This window comes from Stenella coeruleoalba, assembly GCF_951394435.1.
Source record: "Stenella coeruleoalba genome assembly, chromosome: 20".
In the NCBI taxonomy this organism is placed as follows: Eukaryota; Metazoa; Chordata; class Mammalia; order Artiodactyla; family Delphinidae; genus Stenella; species Stenella coeruleoalba.
Window position 1 is genome coordinate 58,302,751 of NC_137166.1, and position 19,920 is coordinate 58,322,670.

General features: G+C 45.3%; 1 protein-coding gene across 5 annotated transcripts; it reads right to left on the bottom strand.

Annotated features, from left to right (window-relative positions):
- Positions 1-1,485: 1,485 nt before the first annotated feature.
- Positions 1,486-18,616, bottom strand: LOC307179563 (zinc finger protein 606-like). Of its 5 annotated transcripts, none has more exons than XM_079908878.1 (8): positions 18,258-18,616; positions 17,083-17,191; positions 16,291-16,347; positions 15,589-15,677; positions 7,058-7,180; positions 6,727-6,825; positions 5,149-5,207; positions 1,486-1,637 (listed from the first exon to the last, which is right to left on the bottom strand). In XM_079908878.1, exons 2-8 carry the CDS (start codon positions 17,111-17,113, stop codon positions 1,619-1,621), a joined length of 477 nt encoding a protein of 158 aa, XP_079765004.1. In that variant the 5' UTR covers positions 17,114-17,191; positions 18,258-18,616; the 3' UTR covers positions 1,486-1,618. The 5 variants fall into 5 exon arrangements, with proteins under 5 accessions (XP_079765004.1, XP_079765005.1, XP_079765007.1 ...); XM_079908879.1 differs by lacking the exon at positions 5,149-5,207 and adding an exon at positions 6,205-6,248 and having other exon boundaries at positions 1,499-1,637; positions 7,054-7,180; XM_079908881.1 differs by lacking the exon at positions 5,149-5,207 and having other exon boundaries at positions 1,499-1,637.
- Positions 18,617-19,920: the final 1,304 nt, after the last annotated feature.

The following is a 19,920-nucleotide window of genomic DNA, read 5'->3' on the forward strand; positions in this document are numbered from 1 at the left end:
GGGTTTCTCACCAGTGTGGATTCTCCGATGGGCAACAAGGTGGCAACTCTGGCTGAAGGATTTTCCACATTTATTGCACTCATAGGGCTTCTCTCCAGTATGAGTCCTTTGATGTCTAACAAGGTGAGCCATCTGGCTGCATGATTTTCCACATTTATTACATTCATAGGGCTTAATTCCAGAATGAATTATTTCATGTTTAGTGAGGGCTGAACGTTCTCTGAATGCTTTGCCACATTCCTGACAGTTATAGGGTTTCTCTCCTGTGTGAGTTCTCTGATGGGCAATAAGGTGGGAGCTCCAGCTGAAGGATTTTCCACATTCAGTACATTTATATGGTTTTGCTCCAGAGTGAGTTCTTTCATGTTTACTAAGGGCTGAGTAATCCCTAAAAGCTTTTTCACATTCATCACATTTAAAGGGCTTCTCTCCAGTATGCATTCTCATGTGGGCAATAAGATGGGAGCTCCAGCTGAAAGATTTCCCACATTCAGTACATTCAAAAGGTTTCTCTCCAGTATGAGTTCTCTGATGTCCAATAAGATGGGAGTTCCAGTTGAAAGACTTCCCACATTCATTACATACATAAGGTTTCTCTCCCGTATGAATTCTCTTGTGTACAATAAGATGAGAATTCCAGCTGAAGGCTTTTCCACATTTATTACATTCATAGGGTTTGATTCCAGTGTGAGTCCGTTCATGTTTAGTAAGGGCTGAACGATTCCTAAAAACTTTTCCACATTTATCACATTCATAGGGTTTCTCTCCAGTATGAGTTTTCTTATGTTGGATAAGGTAAGAGCTCCAGATAAAAGACGTCCCACATTCATTATATTCGTAGGGTTTCTCTGCAGTGTAAGTGCTTGTATGCTGTGTAAGGAATGAGTCATACCCAAAGACTTTCTCCCATTCATTGTATTTATATGCTTTCTCTACAGTACCAATTTTTTGATGTTCCATAAAGGATGAAAAGTAAAAGATATTCTCATATTCTTTGTAATCATACTGGTTTCCTCCAATATGAAGTCCTGGATGTTCACTAAATGACGGGCTCTGGTTAAAGATTTGATGGCATTCCTTATATTCATATAGTTTTTCTCCTGTATGCATTCCCATATGATCACCAAAATGCAGTATATGATTGAAAGATTTAACAGCATCAGTACATTTGAAAAGATTATCTCCAGTTTGCACCCTTGCAGGGTGAACAGGTTGCATGGAGTGGTAGAAGGCTTTGTCATACTCATTATTTTCACAGGTAATCTTATCTGCATACATTATGGCTGAGTTACATCTCCAACTTTCAGCATTTGTATCAGGCTTATAGAAATGTTCTATTTGAGAAACTTTCTGAGATGGAACAATGCTTAGTCTCTGGCTACACCCTGCCCCAAGTTCACAGAACTCAGCGCCTCTTTGAGACAGTACTTGCTTTTGCATGAAGACCATTTGCCTCATAGCTGTACTCTGGTTCATGTGATACATTTCTAATTGGTCTTTACATCCCAAAACTTCTAACCTGGAGAACCAAGGATCATCCCATATGTATCTCTCCAACTTCATGCTATGGGACTGTTCCTCCTCAAGAATGCTCTGTGTTGGGATCAACGCTTTGCTTTCAAGATTTCTCACCCATTCTGAAATAAACAGAAAATATCCATGAGAGCATAGGGAAAGAACTTCTAAGAGTAGAGTGGAAAAGGTAAGATTTACTGTCCATATTATTGAAAAGGTAAGCATGAACTTGTTTCCAAATAGACTTGTAACCCAGAGGAAGATTGTAATAGGAAAGAGAAGAATAGTAAAAAGTGAACAGAAGTAGTTTACCAGAATACAAAGTGTGCACTGAATATGAATAAAACCCATTTAGGAGTATCTTCCCATGAAAAGGAGGACCAGTTATTACGTGTGTGCAGGAAAGAGTTAACTCTACACACTTGAGTTGGTCACACTTTGCACATTCCCAAGAAGGCCTGTTTCATGACTGGCCCTCGGCCAACTCCTAAGGCCTGAGATCCTGCAATGTTCTAACTCATAAGAGTGTTCTGCATGCTTGAACCCTTGAAGTATACTGTACCAACTTCTCTAGATAGTTTGTACAAACAATGTCATTTATGGTGAACACCTGCTTCCTTCTGGGGTTCTGGAGCTTCCATGATTACTCAGTCAGTCATGTGTGTCTAAATGACCAACCCCCAATAAACACCCTGGACTCACAGGCTTGGGCAAGCTTCCCTAGTAGATGACACTTCACACAACTCATTGTTGAAGGAATTAAGTGTGTTCTTTGCAACTCCACTGGGAAAGAACTACTGAAAGCTTGCATTTGGTTTCCTCCAGACCTCGCTCCATGCACCTTTACCCTCTGCTGATGTTGCTTTGTGTCCTTGCACTGTAATAAACCATTACCCTGAATATAATGCCTTTTGAGTCCAGGGAGTCCTTCTAGTGAATCACTGAACCTGGGGGTTGTCTGGAGGATCCAGATGCATTTAATACTATTAAGGTGAAAAAATAATAACTGGCTTAACAAAAGACAGATGAACAACCAGCCCCTCAGAAACTAATGTTTAAATTATTAAAGTGTGCTAATTCATTTCTATGTTATAATGTCCTTACTGTTCCCCTACTTTGACACCTGCCAAAAAAAGAAGGGGATGGGGTTAAGAGAAAGTATCACCAACAAAGCCTTCAAGCTATCACATTATTTCCTATCTCACAGAGTTCAGTCAATAACACAAAATCATCCTCCTGAATGGCAAAAATCACGTGGTTTCAGGATACTCCTAAAGTTCTTCTAACATGTGTAGAATAATGACAAAAGAGATAGACTGGAAAGACAGCACACTGCAATGAAGCAGATACAGGAGTTATAGTCTGATAATCTGTATTTAAGTACTGGCTCTGCCACTATCCTTACGTGACTTTTCTGAAGATTAAATGAGATTGTGAATCCAGCAAAATGTCTGGCAAATTCAATACGTGGAAGCTACCTATCATCACTGCTGAGGTATCAGTCCTCCAACAACAGGGGTCTGTATTAGTTTCCTATTGCTGCTGTAACAAATTACCACACATGTTGTGGCTTAAAATAACAAACTCACTGTCTCACAGTCTGAAAGTCAGAAGTTCTAAATGGCTTTCACTGGGCTAAAATCAAGATAACTTTCCTTCAGAAGCTCTAGGGGAAAATCCACATCCTTGCCTTTGCCATCTTTAAAAGCTGCCTGCATTCTTTGGCTTGTAGCTCCCCCCTCCATCTTCAAAGTTTATCATTCCAACCTTTGCTTCTGTCAGTCACATCTCTGTGTCTCTGACACTCCTGCCTCACTCTTAGAATGACCTCACAATAACATGGGCCCATCCAGACAATCCAAGATAATCTATCTCAAGATCCCTAGTTTAATTCACATCTGAAAAAGTCTCTTTTGCCATATAAGGTACCATATTCACAAGTTTCAGATGTGGACATTTTGCAGGGGTGGGTATCATTCATTATTCAGCATACCACAGGGTCTAATGCTGCAGGTACCCAACAGGGCCTAGACCCTTGTCCTCTTTCTCCAGGTTTTTCTTCTTCTTCACTATACACCATTTTCCCTCTTTTATTACCCAAGTCCATTACAACAGGAGAGATCCTACTCTGCTCAAGAAATGGCACTTACTATCAATTTTAAGCTTAGCTTCTAGTAGTTAGGGAATGATCTTCAAACAACTTTTGAATTTTTCCAGTAGAAACTTTAAAAAATGGTAGCTGACCAAGTCACTGATTAGATAAATAATGTCCGTCCAGCTTCATACTCAGTACTTACGGCCTGAGTGTCTCTTCCACCTGTAAATTATAATCTATGTGATGAGGTGACGATCTAAACAGTTATGAATACACACATTACATCACTGAGAGTTTGTGGGGTTGTAGATGCTAAGCGGATGGGAGGTCAGAAAAGGAGACCACGACAGAAGCAATCAAGGAAGGTTTCACACAAGAGAAATAACATGAGCTCAGTCTTCGGGCATGGCTCAAGTACAGACAGACTGCTGGTATGGCATGAGCAAAGGCATGCGTGATGTGACTGAAATGTAAGGAGGGCCTTAAGGATGCCAGCTGAGTAAACTGCAGGAACTAGTCAGGAAATGAGCAAAATAATAGAAAAAATTGGAAGGTCTTGAAATCTGGTCAGAGTTATTTAAAAGGCAACTCAAGTCACTGTAGGTTTACTGGCAGAGACCTCATAATGGAAGATTTCAGGGATATAAATCTAGAAACAACATCTGAGGGGGCTAATAACAAATAATAATTCACTCACCAACTTGAGCTGGAATTTTATGAGGATGCCTACCTGAGGGTGATGTTGGTGGAAGCTGAATGACACAGCTGACATTTCAGAGGAAGAAAATCTCAGAAGTCAGACAAGAGATTACTTCTTAGAGAGGAAAGAGCAGGCAGTCAGGATGACTTCCCCATTTCCAGCTTAGCAGACTCATAGAAGGTTGGCATCAGGGATATAGATCAGGAAGACGGGGAAACAATCTAGAAGGGAGAGCTGAGATTCCTGGTTCTACCAAGATCAAGGAGACAGTTGAGATGATTTCCAAGAAGGCAGAAGTGTAAGGATGGAGGTGGTAGAACCACAGGGCTCAGGACAGTTACTTAGAATGGTCAGCACTGACCATTAAAGCTTCTGGAATTCATGACTCCTTGGTGGAAGGTTTCAGATCCAGATAGGGGGCAGCTGGTTAAGACTCCACAAAAGTTCACTTCGTTAGATGGGAAGATGTCCAACTTCAGGACTCAAGAGGGGGCCATGGTATATCGTTAAATTAAAAACAACAAGATACAGAATGATGTGTATTGTATTCTACCTTTGGAAAGGTGAAAAGTAACTACATATGCCTATATTCTTATAATTGCATAAAAAAAACTCAGGAAACAAACAATAGAAATTATTGCAAGCAATTAACCTCGGTAAGACGTCAGTGAAATTTCACCACTCCATAAAAGCAACCATAAAACTGGCAAAACCTGACAGAATAAGTTTCTTCTGAATTCTCTAAATTAACCAAAGACTTGCAGCAACCCAGGGAGAGTTTATTCAAGGAAAACTGAGTTTCAATAATAACGGTGAGTTTTGTGGCATTTTAACTTACCCTAATCCCATCTGACTCCTCAACTCAGCAGTAGCCTTGGAAAATAACAGCTCACATTTCTGGTGATAGAAGGAACAGAACAAAGCTAGAGCTTTTTCAAAGCCTCATTCCCAAAGAACAGTCATCATCTGACCTGTTTGGTGGTTCCCAGGAAGACCCCACTTGAAAGGCTTGTGGGAACTTGCACAGCGCTAAAAACTTCTAGGAAGTAGGTATTTGTCAAACGTTTAATGGCAATGTTTTAAAGCATTACTGTCTGAGGTGATGGAAAACAGACGGGGTACACAATACACAAACCAGAAAATGAAAGGAAAACCTGAGGAGTGAGATGTCCATAGATTTGAAAAGTCCTAACATATTCCTGGGAATCTAGAAGGCCCATGCATACACACTGTAATTAAACTTTCAAAAGCCAAAGCCAAAGAGAGAATCCTGAAAGCAACAAGAGAGAAGCAAGTCATCATATACACGGGATCCTCAACAAGATAAACAGCTTATTTCTCATCAGAAACCACGGAGGCCAGAGAGAAAAAGAAATATGTCAACCATGAATTCTATACCTGGCAAAACTATCATTCAAAAGTGGAGAAATCAAGACATTCTCCGATAAAAAAAGCTAAGAGTTTGCTGCTAGTAAACCTGCCCTACAAGAAATGCTAAAAGGAGTTCTTTAGGCTGAAATGAAAAGACACTAACTCGAAATACTGACTACCAGTAAAGGTAACTACATAGGTAAATACAAGAAGACCATACAAATGCGTTTTTTGTTTGTTTCCTATCTGATTTAAAAGACAACTACATAAAGCAATAATTATAAATAAATTAAAGATCTGTTATGAATCTATGTTGAAACACAATGTACAGATGTAATTTGTGACAATAATAGCACAAAAGAGGGAGGACAGAGCTATACAGAAGCAAAGTTTTTGTATACTATCAAAATTAAACTGATAGTAACCCAAACTAAATTGTTATAAATTAAGATGTTAATTATAATTCCCAGGGCAACCACTAATAAAATAACCCCAAAATTTATAGTAAAAGGAAAGTGGTTACCTGTGTGTGCCTCTGTGTGTCTGTGTGTCTATCTGTGTGTCTCTCTGGAGAATAATAATAATGTGGATAAGAGGAGAGAGTATAAATGAGATTTTTTTCAGCTTACACATTTTATATAGCTTTGAGTTTTTTGAATCATGTAAATACATTATCTATATTAAAAAAACATTTTTTGTTGTTTTTTTGTAAGAAGAGTTAGTGACTACAGGCCACAAGTTTGGCAATAAAACATTAAAAAGCAGGTAAATGAATGAGAAGTCTTCTTAGACAAAGGGACAAAGCAAAGAACATGAGAGGTGAGGAGGGAAACTGTAGCATACAAAAACTGTTACCGTGTTAAAAAGGTGGGCATCTTTGCTCTGAATCAACAGCAGAAAAAAGTCAAGGGATAAAGGGATAAAGCTCCTTGGAAGGAACTGTGACCGTCTCTGAGGAAGTGAACTCCTCACAGCCTCAGCCCACTTCCCAAACAAGGATGGCTTGGAGGAAGGTTCCTCGCTCCCACCTGGGGTCTGCTCTCACCTGGACAAGTGCCTTGAGGAGGATATGCCTGCTCCACTGACCACGGTTCTTCTCCTTGCTCCAACAGGGAGATGACCTCGGGCTTGGCGATCTTATTCCCTACATGTGGAGGAAAAACACAGACTTGTAGAGCCATGTAACCCTCCCTTGTCTATTTCTCATGAATGACTTCACTTCATGCTTTATGAGCAATAGGGATTTCATCCTTGAACCTCAGGGCTCTAGATCATCTCAGCCCTTCTGAGGCCTCGTAAGCTTGTAAACAGAGAGTAGCACAGGGGATTGCAAGGGGGACAGCATTGTTTACTTGGGCAGTCCCCGCCTTACCCACAGAGAGCAGATGCCCATAGGTCTCCAGCATCACATCACGGTACAGGGTCCTCTGAACAGGGTCCAGCTGCCCCCATTCCTCTTGGGTGAAGTCCACAGCCACATCCTTGAAGGTCACTGGTTCCTAAAAGAGCACACATGTTCCTCCTCAGCCCGGAGCTACCCCCACTCCAGTGTTTTCTGGGGCTGGAGTGAGGCTGACAGCCCTGGAGAGGAGATAGTACATAGAGGAATTGTCCTGGATGCGTTCGGTATTCTCACTGACGTGGGTCAGGTCTCACTGGGAGCCACCCAGGGCCCTGCATTTGGGATGTACTCTTAGGGAGTTAGATATCTGGGCCCACAATAACCACAATAGAGATGAGCAGGTCTCTCCTAAGATCTTGCCCAATTCTAGTTAACACTGGCTAGTATGGACAGGACTCCCATCTGGGCAATTCCTCCTGCTTCTCTGGAACTGCAGACACTTAATAAGACCGAGACCAGGACCAGGGTGGATGCAGACTCTGAGCCCTGGTCACAGACCAGAGAACCTGGGGCTCAAGTCTGCTCCACGTGTAGATCTAGGACCTGGAAGGGTGACCGCCTTCTTGGCCACAGCAGAGACACTTCCACTCCCAGATTGTCTCCGACCCAAGGACTGGAGGTAGGGGTGAGACAGGATTAAGCAGAGCAGCCCAAGCCAAAGAGAATCACTTACAGTTGCTGTCAAAGCACTTTGATTTTGAAAAAGTTCAAACTGATGTTTTTAGGAAAAAGAGAACCAAGAATACCCACTAGAAAGCTAAAGGGAAGTCTGATTTTTGCAATGAATGCATCCCTTACAGTCCTTTGAAGCCATCAACGTGAGCCTCAGGTATCTGGGCACTTCCAGGTTGTGGCAGGGGGACTGGGGAGCGAGCTGTGCTTCATGGGAGGTGAGTGAGCGACAAACCCCACAGCCCCTGTTCCTTCCTAGGGCCCCCTCTTGGGCTGTCTGTGCACTACAGTCCTCCCTTCCATGTCAGTGCAGAATCATCCCCAGGACAAACACCCACTGAATGGATACATGTGCAGTGCGCTTCCACTCCAAGCATCCCTCCACTTCCTCACAGCCTGCTATTCACTTCTCTTCCACCCACATGTGGCCTTCCTTTCTGTCCTGAGAGTCATCCCCGACCAGGGTCAGCCCTCATGCTGGTCTTCAGTGTAGACTTTGCTCTGCTGGTCTGAACTGCTCCTCCTCCACCTTCACATGGCTGGCTTGAAACACAGAACTGCTTCTGCTCCAGTGATTCTCTAACTCCAAAAAGCATTTACAACTGCTATTCACAACCTCCTTTAGTGAAACCCTCCTTAGCCTTGGACTCCTCCATTCCAATATTTTATTTTCCTCTTACAGACATGCCCAGGCCTCAGTTTCCTTACTGGCTGCTGCTTCTACATTTTTGGGGTAAACTTTTTTTACTTAAATGTAACATTCGGGTAGAGAAGTGCACAAAACCGAAGTGTGCACCATACCTAAACTCAATGCACTTTCAGAGTGATCACACTTGGGAGACCAGCTGGGAGGCCAGGCTTCCTGCCCAGGGTGCTCCTGGTGTGCCCATCTCATGCTCCCTAATCTCAAGGGTGGCACCTACTTAGATGGCTTCAAAGTTCAATAGTTAACAAGGTCCAAGCCCACACCGTGGCAGCTGTCAAGCTGGTGGACTGAGCCACAAGTTCACCTCCCACCCTTCCCAAGACCCCAACAGATCCCCATACACATACTTAAAAAGGAACAAAACCACCACATCTAATTGACACAGAAGGAATGAAATCACTAGAGAGATTCTGCAACCCCTACTAAAATAGTGGACATTGGCAATGATCATCGATGACTGCTAAACCACAGGTGAAAGGCATAAGGGAAATGTCCGATGGAGGGGTCAGGCTGACAATACCTGCAGCCACTAATCCATCACATCACCTGGAAATGGGCCAACCAGACAACCTGTGCCCACTGATGCAGGACAGTAAGAAGGACCCAGCACCACCTATCAAGTACTCTTGCCCAAAATACAAAGCCTGAATCTGCCCTATCCTCTAGCTCAACTACCAGTCTATGGGAGACAGCTGGATAGAGGAACTCATCCAAGGACATCACAAAGGCAAAATCAGGCAACCCAAGACAGGTGACCTGGTTTCTTCAGTATATGAAGCACATGCAACATGTGGTCCTTGCTTGGATCCTGATTTGAATAACAACTGCAAAAGACATTTTGGGGACAAGTGGGGAAAAGTGAATACGGGCTTGGTATTAGGTAATAGTAAGGAATTACTGTTGTTAATTTTGTTGGGTGTGTAAAGGTATTGTGCTTATCTTCTAAAAGGTATGAATGTCTCAGATACATACACAGAAGTGTGAAATGATACAGTATCTGTGCTTTGCTATAAAATACTCTAGTTTTTTTTTTTAAAAGGTTGTCCGAATAAATGAAAAGGCAGAAAGTTGGAAGGTGACATTTGCTAAGGCTGGTGAATGTGGGTGTCTGTCGTCAGCTGAATAATGGCACTGCCAAAGACGTCCATGTCCTAATGACTGTTACCTTAATATGACAAAAGATGTCATAGTTACAGAGATGTGATTACGTTAAGGATGTTGAGATGGGAAGACTATCTTGGATTATCCAGTGGGCTCAATGAAATCACAAGGGTCCTTACAAGTGAAAGAGGTAGGAGTGTATGCGTCAGAGAAAAGGACACAATGCAAGCAGAGGTCGGAGTGATGCACACTTAAGATGGAGGAAGGGGCCATGAGCCAAGAAATGGCAGGTAGCCTCTAGAAGCGAGTGAAAGCAAGGAAGCAGCCTCTCCCCTGAGCCTCCAGAAAGAACACAACCCTGTAGACCCATTCTAGACTTCAGACTCCAGAACATGAGAATAAATTCATGTTGTTCTAAGCCATTAAGTTTGTGGTAATCTGTTATAGCGGCAACAGGAAACTCGTAGGGTTTTTAAATCTCCAAAAGTTTTTTTTTTTTTTTTTTCTTTTTTGCGGTACATGGGCCTCTCACTGATGTGGCCTCCCCTGCTGCAGAGCACAGGCTCTGGACGCGCAGGCTCAGCGGCCATGGCTCACGGGCCCAGCAGCTCCGTGGCATGTGGGATCCTCCCAGACCGGGGCACGAACCCACGTCCCCTGCATAGGCAGGCGGACTCTCAACCGCTGCGCCACCAGCGAAGCCCCTCCAAAAGTTTTTTTTAAGAAAGTAAACGACATAACGGGCCAGCGAAGAGGCCGTCGGCATGTGGTGTTCTACACATTCCCGCAAGATGGGGAGATGAGTGTGGCTGACCAAGGAACCAGAGCAAAGGAGACCCCAGGCCTGCACATTAGAAGGGGCTGCAGGGGAAGCAGGACCCCAAGAGAGGCTCTGGGCTCTGAGCTTAAATGCCACTGAAGCCAGGAGAATCAGGCTGCAAGGTCTATACTCAGGACCTCTATATTCAGGACAACTTTGCCAGTTGCCCCACATCCCTGCCAGCCAGTTTGCCTTGTGGGAAAAACTCCCTGGACCCTCCTCATACTCAAGAGTGTGGGAGGTTCTCAGGCTGCCTGGATGAGTGACTACCCTGGAGTTGAGACCCCTTCAGCCCAACACAGGGAGAGGGGAGGGGTCTGTGGCCTAACAGCCAGCTGTGCACCCAGGAAACCGGAAGCAGAACCGACCTGGTGATCCTGGCCCACCGAGGCACATGGAGATTAGAGTGAGACTTGTCAGGGGAGGGAGGGAGAGAGACAGATAGAGACAGAGACCTAGAGGCAGGTCAATCAGGAACCAGACCTACTCAGGTGCAGAAAGCAGATCTGTCAGACACAGCCTCACAGCTCTTCTCTGGTAAACAAAGACAGACCAGAGGGCCCCTGCACACATGAGGAACATCTGCACAGGTGGAAAGACTGAACTTAGCAGCTAAGAGGACAGAGAATCCAGGCAGCAGTCACATCCAACTTCCAATGACCTATACTTCTAATTCCCAGATTGGAAAGATTCGGTATAAAATAGGACAGGATAATACAAGAGGCTCAGAGAATATGAAGAAGAGATAAAAAACACAGCAGTCAGGGGGCCATCTAACAGACAACCTCAGAAAAATAATATAAAGGAAAACAGGAGGGAATTTTTTAAAAACACAGGACTTCTTTAAAAAAGACACAACCAACACTAGCCATAAACAAAGACAGATATATTTGACAAAAATATACCAAAAAACATTTCACTGATAAAAGACACCATAGAGACAAGCTATAGATTTGGAGAAGATAATCCATATGTGGCAAAGACTCAGGATCCAGAAAGCATGAAATGCCTACATATTAATGTGAGAATCTACAGAAATCTAGGGATGGGAGACACACAGAGAAAGAAGGAAATACAGATGGCCAATAACTCATTTAAAGATATTCAACCTCACTAGCAATCAAAAACATGCAAATTAAAATAATGCAATAAACTTTTGTGGTCTTGAGGTAAACAAAAATTAAAAGACCCGATATTAATATCGTCAAGTGGCAGCAAAGATGCAGGGAAATACGCACCTTCTGAGTGGGGAGACTGAGAAGGGGCTTTGCCCTTTCAGAACCACGTGGAAGCACTGGTCACACGGAAAACACAAACACCCTAAAACTCAGCGAAGTGCTGCCTCCAAGGTATGCCTAGATAAACTTAAATGTGCGCACAAAGCAAAACTAAAAGAACTTCCACAGGGCTTTGTTTGGAATAGGAAAAATGGTGGAAGGAGGAAGGACTTATAAGCTTATTCTCAGAAGAGATGAGTAGAGTGCGCTTCTCTGATGTGGCAAAAGGAATGTACTTGACCTTCATCTACCACATGGATATACCTCAAAATTGACCTTGAAAGGTGTAGAAAAGCTACATGTAGAAAAAGCATTGTTAAAAAAAACAGATTATTACCTTATAATGTCTATATAGTTTATTACCTACATGAGTATGAAAATGGATTAACTATGTACGTATCTTAAGTGGTTGTTGTCAGGAAGGGTGCAAAAAGAATGTGATTGGGGACGAAAAAGAACGAAAGGTAAATATGGCAAAACATTAACGATGATTTGGAGTGGGACCCTGTTTAATCACTTTTTATACTTTTCTGCAGTTATGGAATTTGTCAAAATAAAAATTTAAATAAAAAATATTTTCAGAGTTGAGAGATGTCATCAAAACTGGAAGGGCCCATGGACTGCCAATCAGGAAGAAAAAAGACCCCTAGCAGAATATGCCCCAATGTCAGGGCCCACAACTCCTGGAGGCCTTAGGGATACAAAGAAAATGCAAAACTGAGGCTGGTGATGAAACAGAAGAGACAGCAGAAGATAGGCACCTAGTCTCACCAGCTGTGGAGACAAGAGGTGGGGCTGGGAGACGAAAGCCTCAGTTACCTAATGCTTAGGAGCAAGGAAGCAGAACAGAGAAGGGCCCCACCCCCTAGGTAGGAGTGAGCCCTTCCATTTCACAGGTAACCCTTACCTGAACTCCTACTTTCCAAATATCATCTGCCAGGATGACTTGCAAAGATGTTTCACCCAAATTCTTGTAAACATTTTTGGACATGTTGCTTTGTACACAAGTATAATCATTTATCTAGACATTCTAAGGCACTTTATGAAATCTGACACACCAGCCTCACGTTTAAACTACAGGAGGGTTTAAGAGAGGATGTAGGGGGTTCTGAGCTGGGTCTTAGCTGTTTACCTGACAGCTAAGGATCTCATCTGATTGCTCCTGCATTACCTGAATTCTCTGACAACTGGCCCCTTCATGGAACCTGGGGAAGTCCAGATATACTCTCTGGCATCTTCAGAATTTCATTATTTATTAATATTTTAGGGCAAGCTCTTTGCAAAGAAGGAAAATATAACTAAACTGTGCTCAACCTTGAAACAACCAAAGACGGAGGCAGAGTATTCCATTAATTCGTGTTTTATGTCAATGTTTACTGTGCAGAAATCTTTGGTGTATTGTTATAGTGGGGGTTTGAGAGTTTCCATGTTTGGGGGGGTCTGGCTGGGGTTTTTATATGGGCTGGGATATTATTATTATTTTCCCTATTCATCAAAATAATGGGCTCCCACTAGCTGAAACTTCACTAACCAACATGTTTGTAAGATCAGACTATTCAGATAACAAGGGATGACAGCATTTGATATTTTCACCAGGTGAATGCTTTATTTCAATAAATATTTAATTTGGAGGGAACAATAGAGGGATAAGGCGCTCTTGTTTGTGTTCCCAAGACCTCACTTAATACAAAACTCACACATTCAAGTCTTGAGTTTCCCACAGGGAAAGATCCAAAGTGGGTGTGGGAAGGGGCCAGGAGTACATGCTCACAAATCACAACTCTTCAGACATTAGAGGGTGGTGTTATTTTAATTCTCCGTTTTATTTTCTCGGCATTAACTCTAATAACTCTCAGAAACCCTCATATAAATGGACAGCAGAGTGCAGCACAGTGGTTATTAGAATTTCTTCACAGCACTTCACTACAGCTAACTTCTGTTCCCAAGCAACTGATCAGGGCCCATCTTTCAGCCTAGTCTAGCTTCACTATCGATTGTCTGCAAATGACCGCACGTTGTAAGAGCAACGAACACCAGTCACCCAAGCTGTGAAGCCCTCATTACGTGGCTCAGACCTGAGACGGCAGTGCTGTGACGTGGGGACAGCATACTCACGACGTGCTTCACCAGTCAGCCTTGAAACCGTGGGAGGTTTTGTTAATTTTTTTTTAACTTGGCGGGAGGCGTAATGCTAAGCAGAGATGTTATTAACATTTTTATATCACAGTATCTCACATTTGCTTGATTCATTATTTTAACTTAGAAATGAAAAATCTAAATATAGTAATGAAACTATTTTTGTCTTTCACAGCAGACAATCATTAGAGTACATGTAAATGTGAAGAACTAGGATAAAAATCTCTCATTTAGAAAAAACCCTAAGAAACTGAAACATAAGTTAAAAATGGCTACTTCCAAGTCATGAAAAGAAATAAAATACTGATAAACGATATGACATACAGGACCCATGAAAGCCAGACACAAAAGGCCATATATTATATGATTCCCTTTATATGAAATGCCCATAATGCGCAAATACAGAGAAAGTAGATTAGTGGTTGCCAGGAGCTGAGAGTTGGGGAAACAGGGAGTAACTACTAATGGGTATAGGGTTTCTTTTTGGAATGATGAAAATGTTCTAGAATTAGATACTGGTGATGGTTGCAGAGTTCTGTGAATATACTAAAACCCACTGAGCTACATACTTTAAAAAGTTGAACTTTATGGTACATTAATATTTTAATAAAGCTTTTATTAAAAAAATTTTTTTAAGTGGCTGCCTCAAGTAAGGGGGCTGAGCAAGAGGGGAGGAGGGAGATGACACCTGTCCAACATCATGAACTGTGTTGCCCTATTTCTCTTGGGAGCCACCCTTGTGCCCTTACAGTCACGAAGTCCTCCTGCTTCGACTCCCTTATACCTCTCAGATCTGGCTTCCAGGTGCTGGTCAGACTGAAGCCTGATACGCCAGCCTGCTTCCCACAGCCCCCATTCTTTCCACTCCCCTGCCAGAGGCAACTTTCCAGCCACATTCTAGACCCTGGTTCCTCCTGCTTCCAACACTTCTGAGGCTTCTCATTACCACCAGGATGGAGACCCAGCTCGGTGGCGGGCATTCAGGATGCGGCTGGGTTTGTCCTGGCCTCTTTGGCCTAAAATCTAATTATGGCCAGCCTTCACCCAGATGCTGGTCATGTGGTGTGTCCCCATGGTGCTACAGGAGGCCAGATTCCTGCTCAGCAGGCTATGCCCACCCGGCTGATGTGTCCCCTTTACCCCTTGGCTCAGGGGTGTTCTATCTCCCAGGCAGCCTCCTCTCCACAGCAAAAGGACCCCAGGTGCTCTGTGCCCCACGGCCTCTATGCAGACTCTCCCAAGGCATCAGTTGTGCTCAGCTCCTCCAGGGCTCAGGGCCTCCCTAAGCACCTCTGGCTTGTGTCCTGAACCACATGTGCAGCACTAGGCAGATGGTGAGGTCTCAGCAGTTGACTGAACCACCCTGGAAAGTGGCATGGGAGCTCCTCAGGATGGGGGCTAACACTTCACCTTGTTCTCCTCCCAGTAAGCACAGAGCTCAGCAGACATCATCAATCTGAGTCAGGCACTGAATACATGAGGGAAGGTGGGAGGGAAAAAGAGGAGGGGGATGCTAGCCAGAAGAGGGTTGCCCCTTATCCACCAAACAGCCCACAGCACAGCTGGGGCCCGGGACTCTGAACAGGCTGGTTGACAGTGAGGCTGCAAGTCATGGAAAACAGAATTCTCCCGACCTGTGCTCAGGAATCAATAAACTTCTAGCTGATTCCTTCTTTACCCAAACCCTAGCTGTGGTAAACTGAGGAAGTACATCGACTGGGATGGCCGGGAACACCCTGAACACCTTAGGGAACAGGGCAACCCTTCACGAAAAAGCAGAAGCCCCATCTCACCTGGGCCTGGGCTGTCGGAAGCCTGGGGGCCCTCCTTCTCTCCTCAGGGGTCTTCTCCATGCACCAGGTAGAGTCCTGAGGACACAGAGCTGGGGGAGGAAAGTGAAGTCACAGAGGCAGTTCTCCCTCCCAGAAGTGTGACCACATGAGTCCCACCTCCTGACCCTGTCCTTCCCCTTTGGGCAAGGGAAAAACCCTACCTCCTCATGTTATAGATGAAAGCAGTGGGGCTGAGAAATTAAAGAATGTGCCTAAACACAGGGATAATCTCCCCTTGCTGAGGTACTGTCTTAGACAAAGTGTCTCTTCACAGACTTTCTAGGCCTGAGCCCTAAGTGGCCACACATTCATTCTCATGCATCCTGTCCTGGAGATATCATCACACTGTACCCCCCAGTGGAGTGTTCTGGTCCCTCTCTGTTCCAGCTCTGCCCAGAGACAGAGCTGGACCAGACCCCACGCCCCCGGCCCCCTCCTCCCCAGCTCTAATTCCCTGGCAATGGCAGGTTACTGCTGGGAGAGACCACAACATGTTAACCAATGTGGCTGATGGGGACACAAGTTGTTTTTTTGCCACACCATGAGGCATGTCGGATCATAGTTCCCCGACCAGGGATGGAACCCGCATCCCCAGCAATGGAAGTGTGGAGTCTTAACTGCTGGACCACCAGGGAAGTCCGGGGACAAAAGTTCTTGACTCACCCCAGGAGGCCCACGGGTCAACAGCCGCCATCCCCCAGGACTGGTCCGTAAAGATACCTGCATCAGAGGATCCGGTTAGGACAAGGAAAGGAAAGAACTGTGACACCAATCCTAGTGACTAAAGGCTACAAATGGAAAAGGAGAACTGTCTCACTAATGCGCAAAACAAAATTCCATAAGTAGAGACCAAGGACGTGTGAAACAAACCCAACATAAGCTAGATTTATAGCAGAAATGCACAGGTGGGTCACTTTCAGGAATTTTATTGATATGACACAGCAACAGAACAATTAAGGACAGAACTACTTAAATAGGCTGGACAGGTATTTGATAAAATTTAACATTACTTAATTTTTAAAAAATATTAGTAGAAAGATACTCCTTTGATATCTTTAATGACAGATACATGAAAGCTCGCTTAAAGATAAAACACACCACTGACACTATTTTAACATTGTTCTTATATCATAAAACACTGCTATATAATAAGAAACAATAATAATAGTAAAAAAATACGGGAGTAGTAGAGAAATTTTGGTTGTACGTACGACTGTCACACAAATCACTAGAAAATCTCTTAAAACTAATGAGACTTCTCAGGAGATGACTATGAAATACACAAAAATTACACTGACTTTAATACAAACAACCAACTTTTTAAAGAAATCTCACTCAGTTCTAATTCTATACCAAGACAGAGAGACCCCCCCCCTCCCCAATCCCAAAAGCCCTCAGCCCCTCTCCAGCACATCATTGCTGGGGAGGCCCAGAAGAAACAAGATTTGTACTCACCCCAGGAAGCCCACGGGTTGATGGCTGCCATCCTGCAGGATTAATCCACCAGGAGCTTGCCCAGGAGCAGTGGATTTGGGTGATTACTGAAAGCAACTGCAATACCCACCTAGTGATAAAAGTGTAAAAAGACAAAAAATGGTCTTTCCTCACAGAAGATCCAGTGGGAATAAAGAGAACACATCCACAGAAACAAAAAAACTCCTACAGAGCAATATAAGAATACAATTTACATGTCAAAAACATAACAGAATTTCTTAAGAGAAATGAAGGGTGACAAGAATTAGCTGAAAAATGGGCACGTTCCAGAATAAGAGAGCAGAAATTTGTCAACAGTTCTCAAGAGACAGCTACTGACAAGGACAAGGTAGCTTTTCTGTTGATTTAACGAAAATTACTATAAAATCTACGTACAACCTTCACATGTAAGTGGCTGTCTAGAGCAGAAAGGAAGGAGGAACGGGGGAATGAATGCTTAATGGGTTCAGGGGTTTTTTCCTTGGGGGTTGTTATGAAAATGTTCTGGAATTATATAGTGGTGATGACTGCACAACGTTCTGAAAGCACAACAAAATCACTGACTTGTACGATTAAATGGTTAATTTTATGTTACGTAAATTTTATCTTTAAAAAAAAAAAATCCACCTGGAAGACCTACCAGGCCCAAGTCTGTCTGTCTCTGCTGGTGCAGAGGCCAAAAGAAAGCCGGGTTTGGAGCCCAGACCATCCCCAACTCCCTAAGTTCCAGGCTTATTTATGCAAGTCCCGCACCTCTCTGAGGGCCCGACGCCCATTGGCAGAGCTCTGCGGATTCCTGGGAGAGTGCACAAAGCGCTGGGACGCCCACTGGGCACCAGGGGCACCGGGATCTGCGCCCGAACTCCAAGTCGGCACACTGAGTATTCTGCACTCTTGCCTGCAACTTGACAAAGTCCTCGGTCACTGTACGTTTAAAGGAGCCCTGGGCTGTTCCCAACCCACTTTTGACTTGCCTCTGCGTCAGATGAGAACGGACTCGTACGAGAAACGCCCGCCAGGGAAGGAAAGGTAGACTCCCCGGAACGGCCTCGGAGGGGTCCTCGCCTCCTGCTTCCTGGCCTCCCGCCCCGGATTTCCTCCGCAACCCTGCCGCGGGTGCGATGCTCTCAGCCCGTCCCGGGAACGGCCGGACTCACCTGGTTCGCAACCACCGGCCTCGCACCCCTGAGGGCCAGTGCCCGCCGCTCTTCGCGGGCGACTTAACAAGCTCGCGTTTGCTTCGCCGGGGACGTTCGGCCCGGCTCGCCCGTGCGTCTGGGGTTCCCGCCCGGAGGACAAAGGCCCGACGCGCAGAGCTCACCCAGGCCCGCCCAGTTGTTCCAGCGCGGCCGCGAGGCCGTAGGCGGGCCGAGGGACCTGCCCTGGCGTCGCGCCCGCCGCGAGTGTAGGCGTCGGCTCTCTCCACCCGTTCTCCCGACCTCCCGGCCAGCGGCAGCGGCAGCGGCAGCAGCAGCAGTAGCAACCCCACGGACTGGGCGACCGCCTCACCTCAGCAGCGGACAATGGCGGTCGCTCCCCCCACCCACCCCGGCCCGGCGTCGACCGGGACGCGCCGCGCAGGCTGCTGGGAGTGGTAGTTCCAGGCGGAGCGCTTCCGGTTAGACCTTGGCAAGTTCCTGGAGGTGCTCGGCCTCCGAGTTCCTCCTTCTAGGGATTTACCCGGACCGCCGTGCCAGAGACCTCGGCGAGGCGGGCGGTGCTTTCCCAGCGGCGGACCGCGCTCCCCAGCCACCGCTGCCTGACGTTAGGGGGCCTCGGTAAATCGCCGGTCGGCGAGCCTCAGTTTGCCCGTCCGTAAAACGGCGGCTTGCTGTAGCCGCACTTAGCGGTGGGAACTTGGTTGAAGTCTGAGCACTTTCCTTTTCGTTCAGTAGTTAAAAGATTGTAAGGAAGTGGTTGTTAGGATACCCTTTTTGGACAAGGAACCTAATTTTGAGCTTCCCCTCACATATGAAGCCCTACTCCTTGTTACCGAGACGAATTTGAGTCCGCTGGACCGAGGCCTCCTTCCCAGCTGTGTTGGGGGTGACCCTTGCTCAGAGCTCCCTAGCCCCTTCCTCCTTGCTCCTTATTCGCCATGCCTGTTCATTTCTCCACCCTAGTTTCGACTGATTAGTTGGGGGGACAGCATGGTGGTCAGAGAGTGGCCAATTGCAGAGAGCCTTAGGGGCATCGGAATGGCTCTGGCTGTGAGCCAGGGCATGGTTCTGAGCAGAGCAGTCATGGGCTCTGGCCTCCTCAAAGGATCACTCACTGTGGCTTCTGTGTGGAGAGCAGAGTTAAAGAGGGTGAGGGAAGGACCAGAGTGACCTTTGTACCAATGCAGTAATCAACGTGGGTGGTGATCCGTGGTCAGATTGTGGAAATGTTAGCGTTCAAAAGGTAGCGCCAACAGGCAGTAGGTTAAAGGTTGTGCATCATGGGCTGCGGTCCAGTCTGTAATACCCAGAACAAGGAAGGGCATGGAGGAGGCCTCTCAATGCAGAGCAGTTCACCAGGGCCCGGTGGGGAGTGGGTTACAGGTGTGTGATGATACTGCTTCCCTAATACCCAGGCCCTCTCCTACTTCAGGTACCCCAGCTTGTTGGATGCTACCTTGTTCTCTCTGTCACGAGGTGGCAAACGCTGGGGCGAACAGCCATCTTGGATGCCACATTATGGAACTCTGGGCTACGTCTGAGCTGTTACTGAGGTTTCTGAGTGGGGAGAGACCAGAGCAGTAGGAGAATCTAGGTTGTCTGTGGACATGCCCTTCCTCTGAGAGGTGCCCAAAATGTGGTCACTCCATGCCACGTGAAG

Coding starts and splice junctions, on each gene's coding strand:
- LOC307179563 (XM_079908877.1), bottom strand. CDS start 17,113: ATGGCAGCCATCAACCCGTGGGCTTCCTGGG. Junction 16,348..17,082: donor CAACCCGTGGGCTTCCTGGG/GTGAGTACAAAT, acceptor CCTCTGATGCAG/GTATCTTTACGGACCAGTCC. Junction 7,181..15,588: donor TTCCGACAGCCCAGGCCCAG/GTGAGATGGGGC, acceptor GTGCTCTTTTAG/GAACCAGTGACCTTCAAGGA.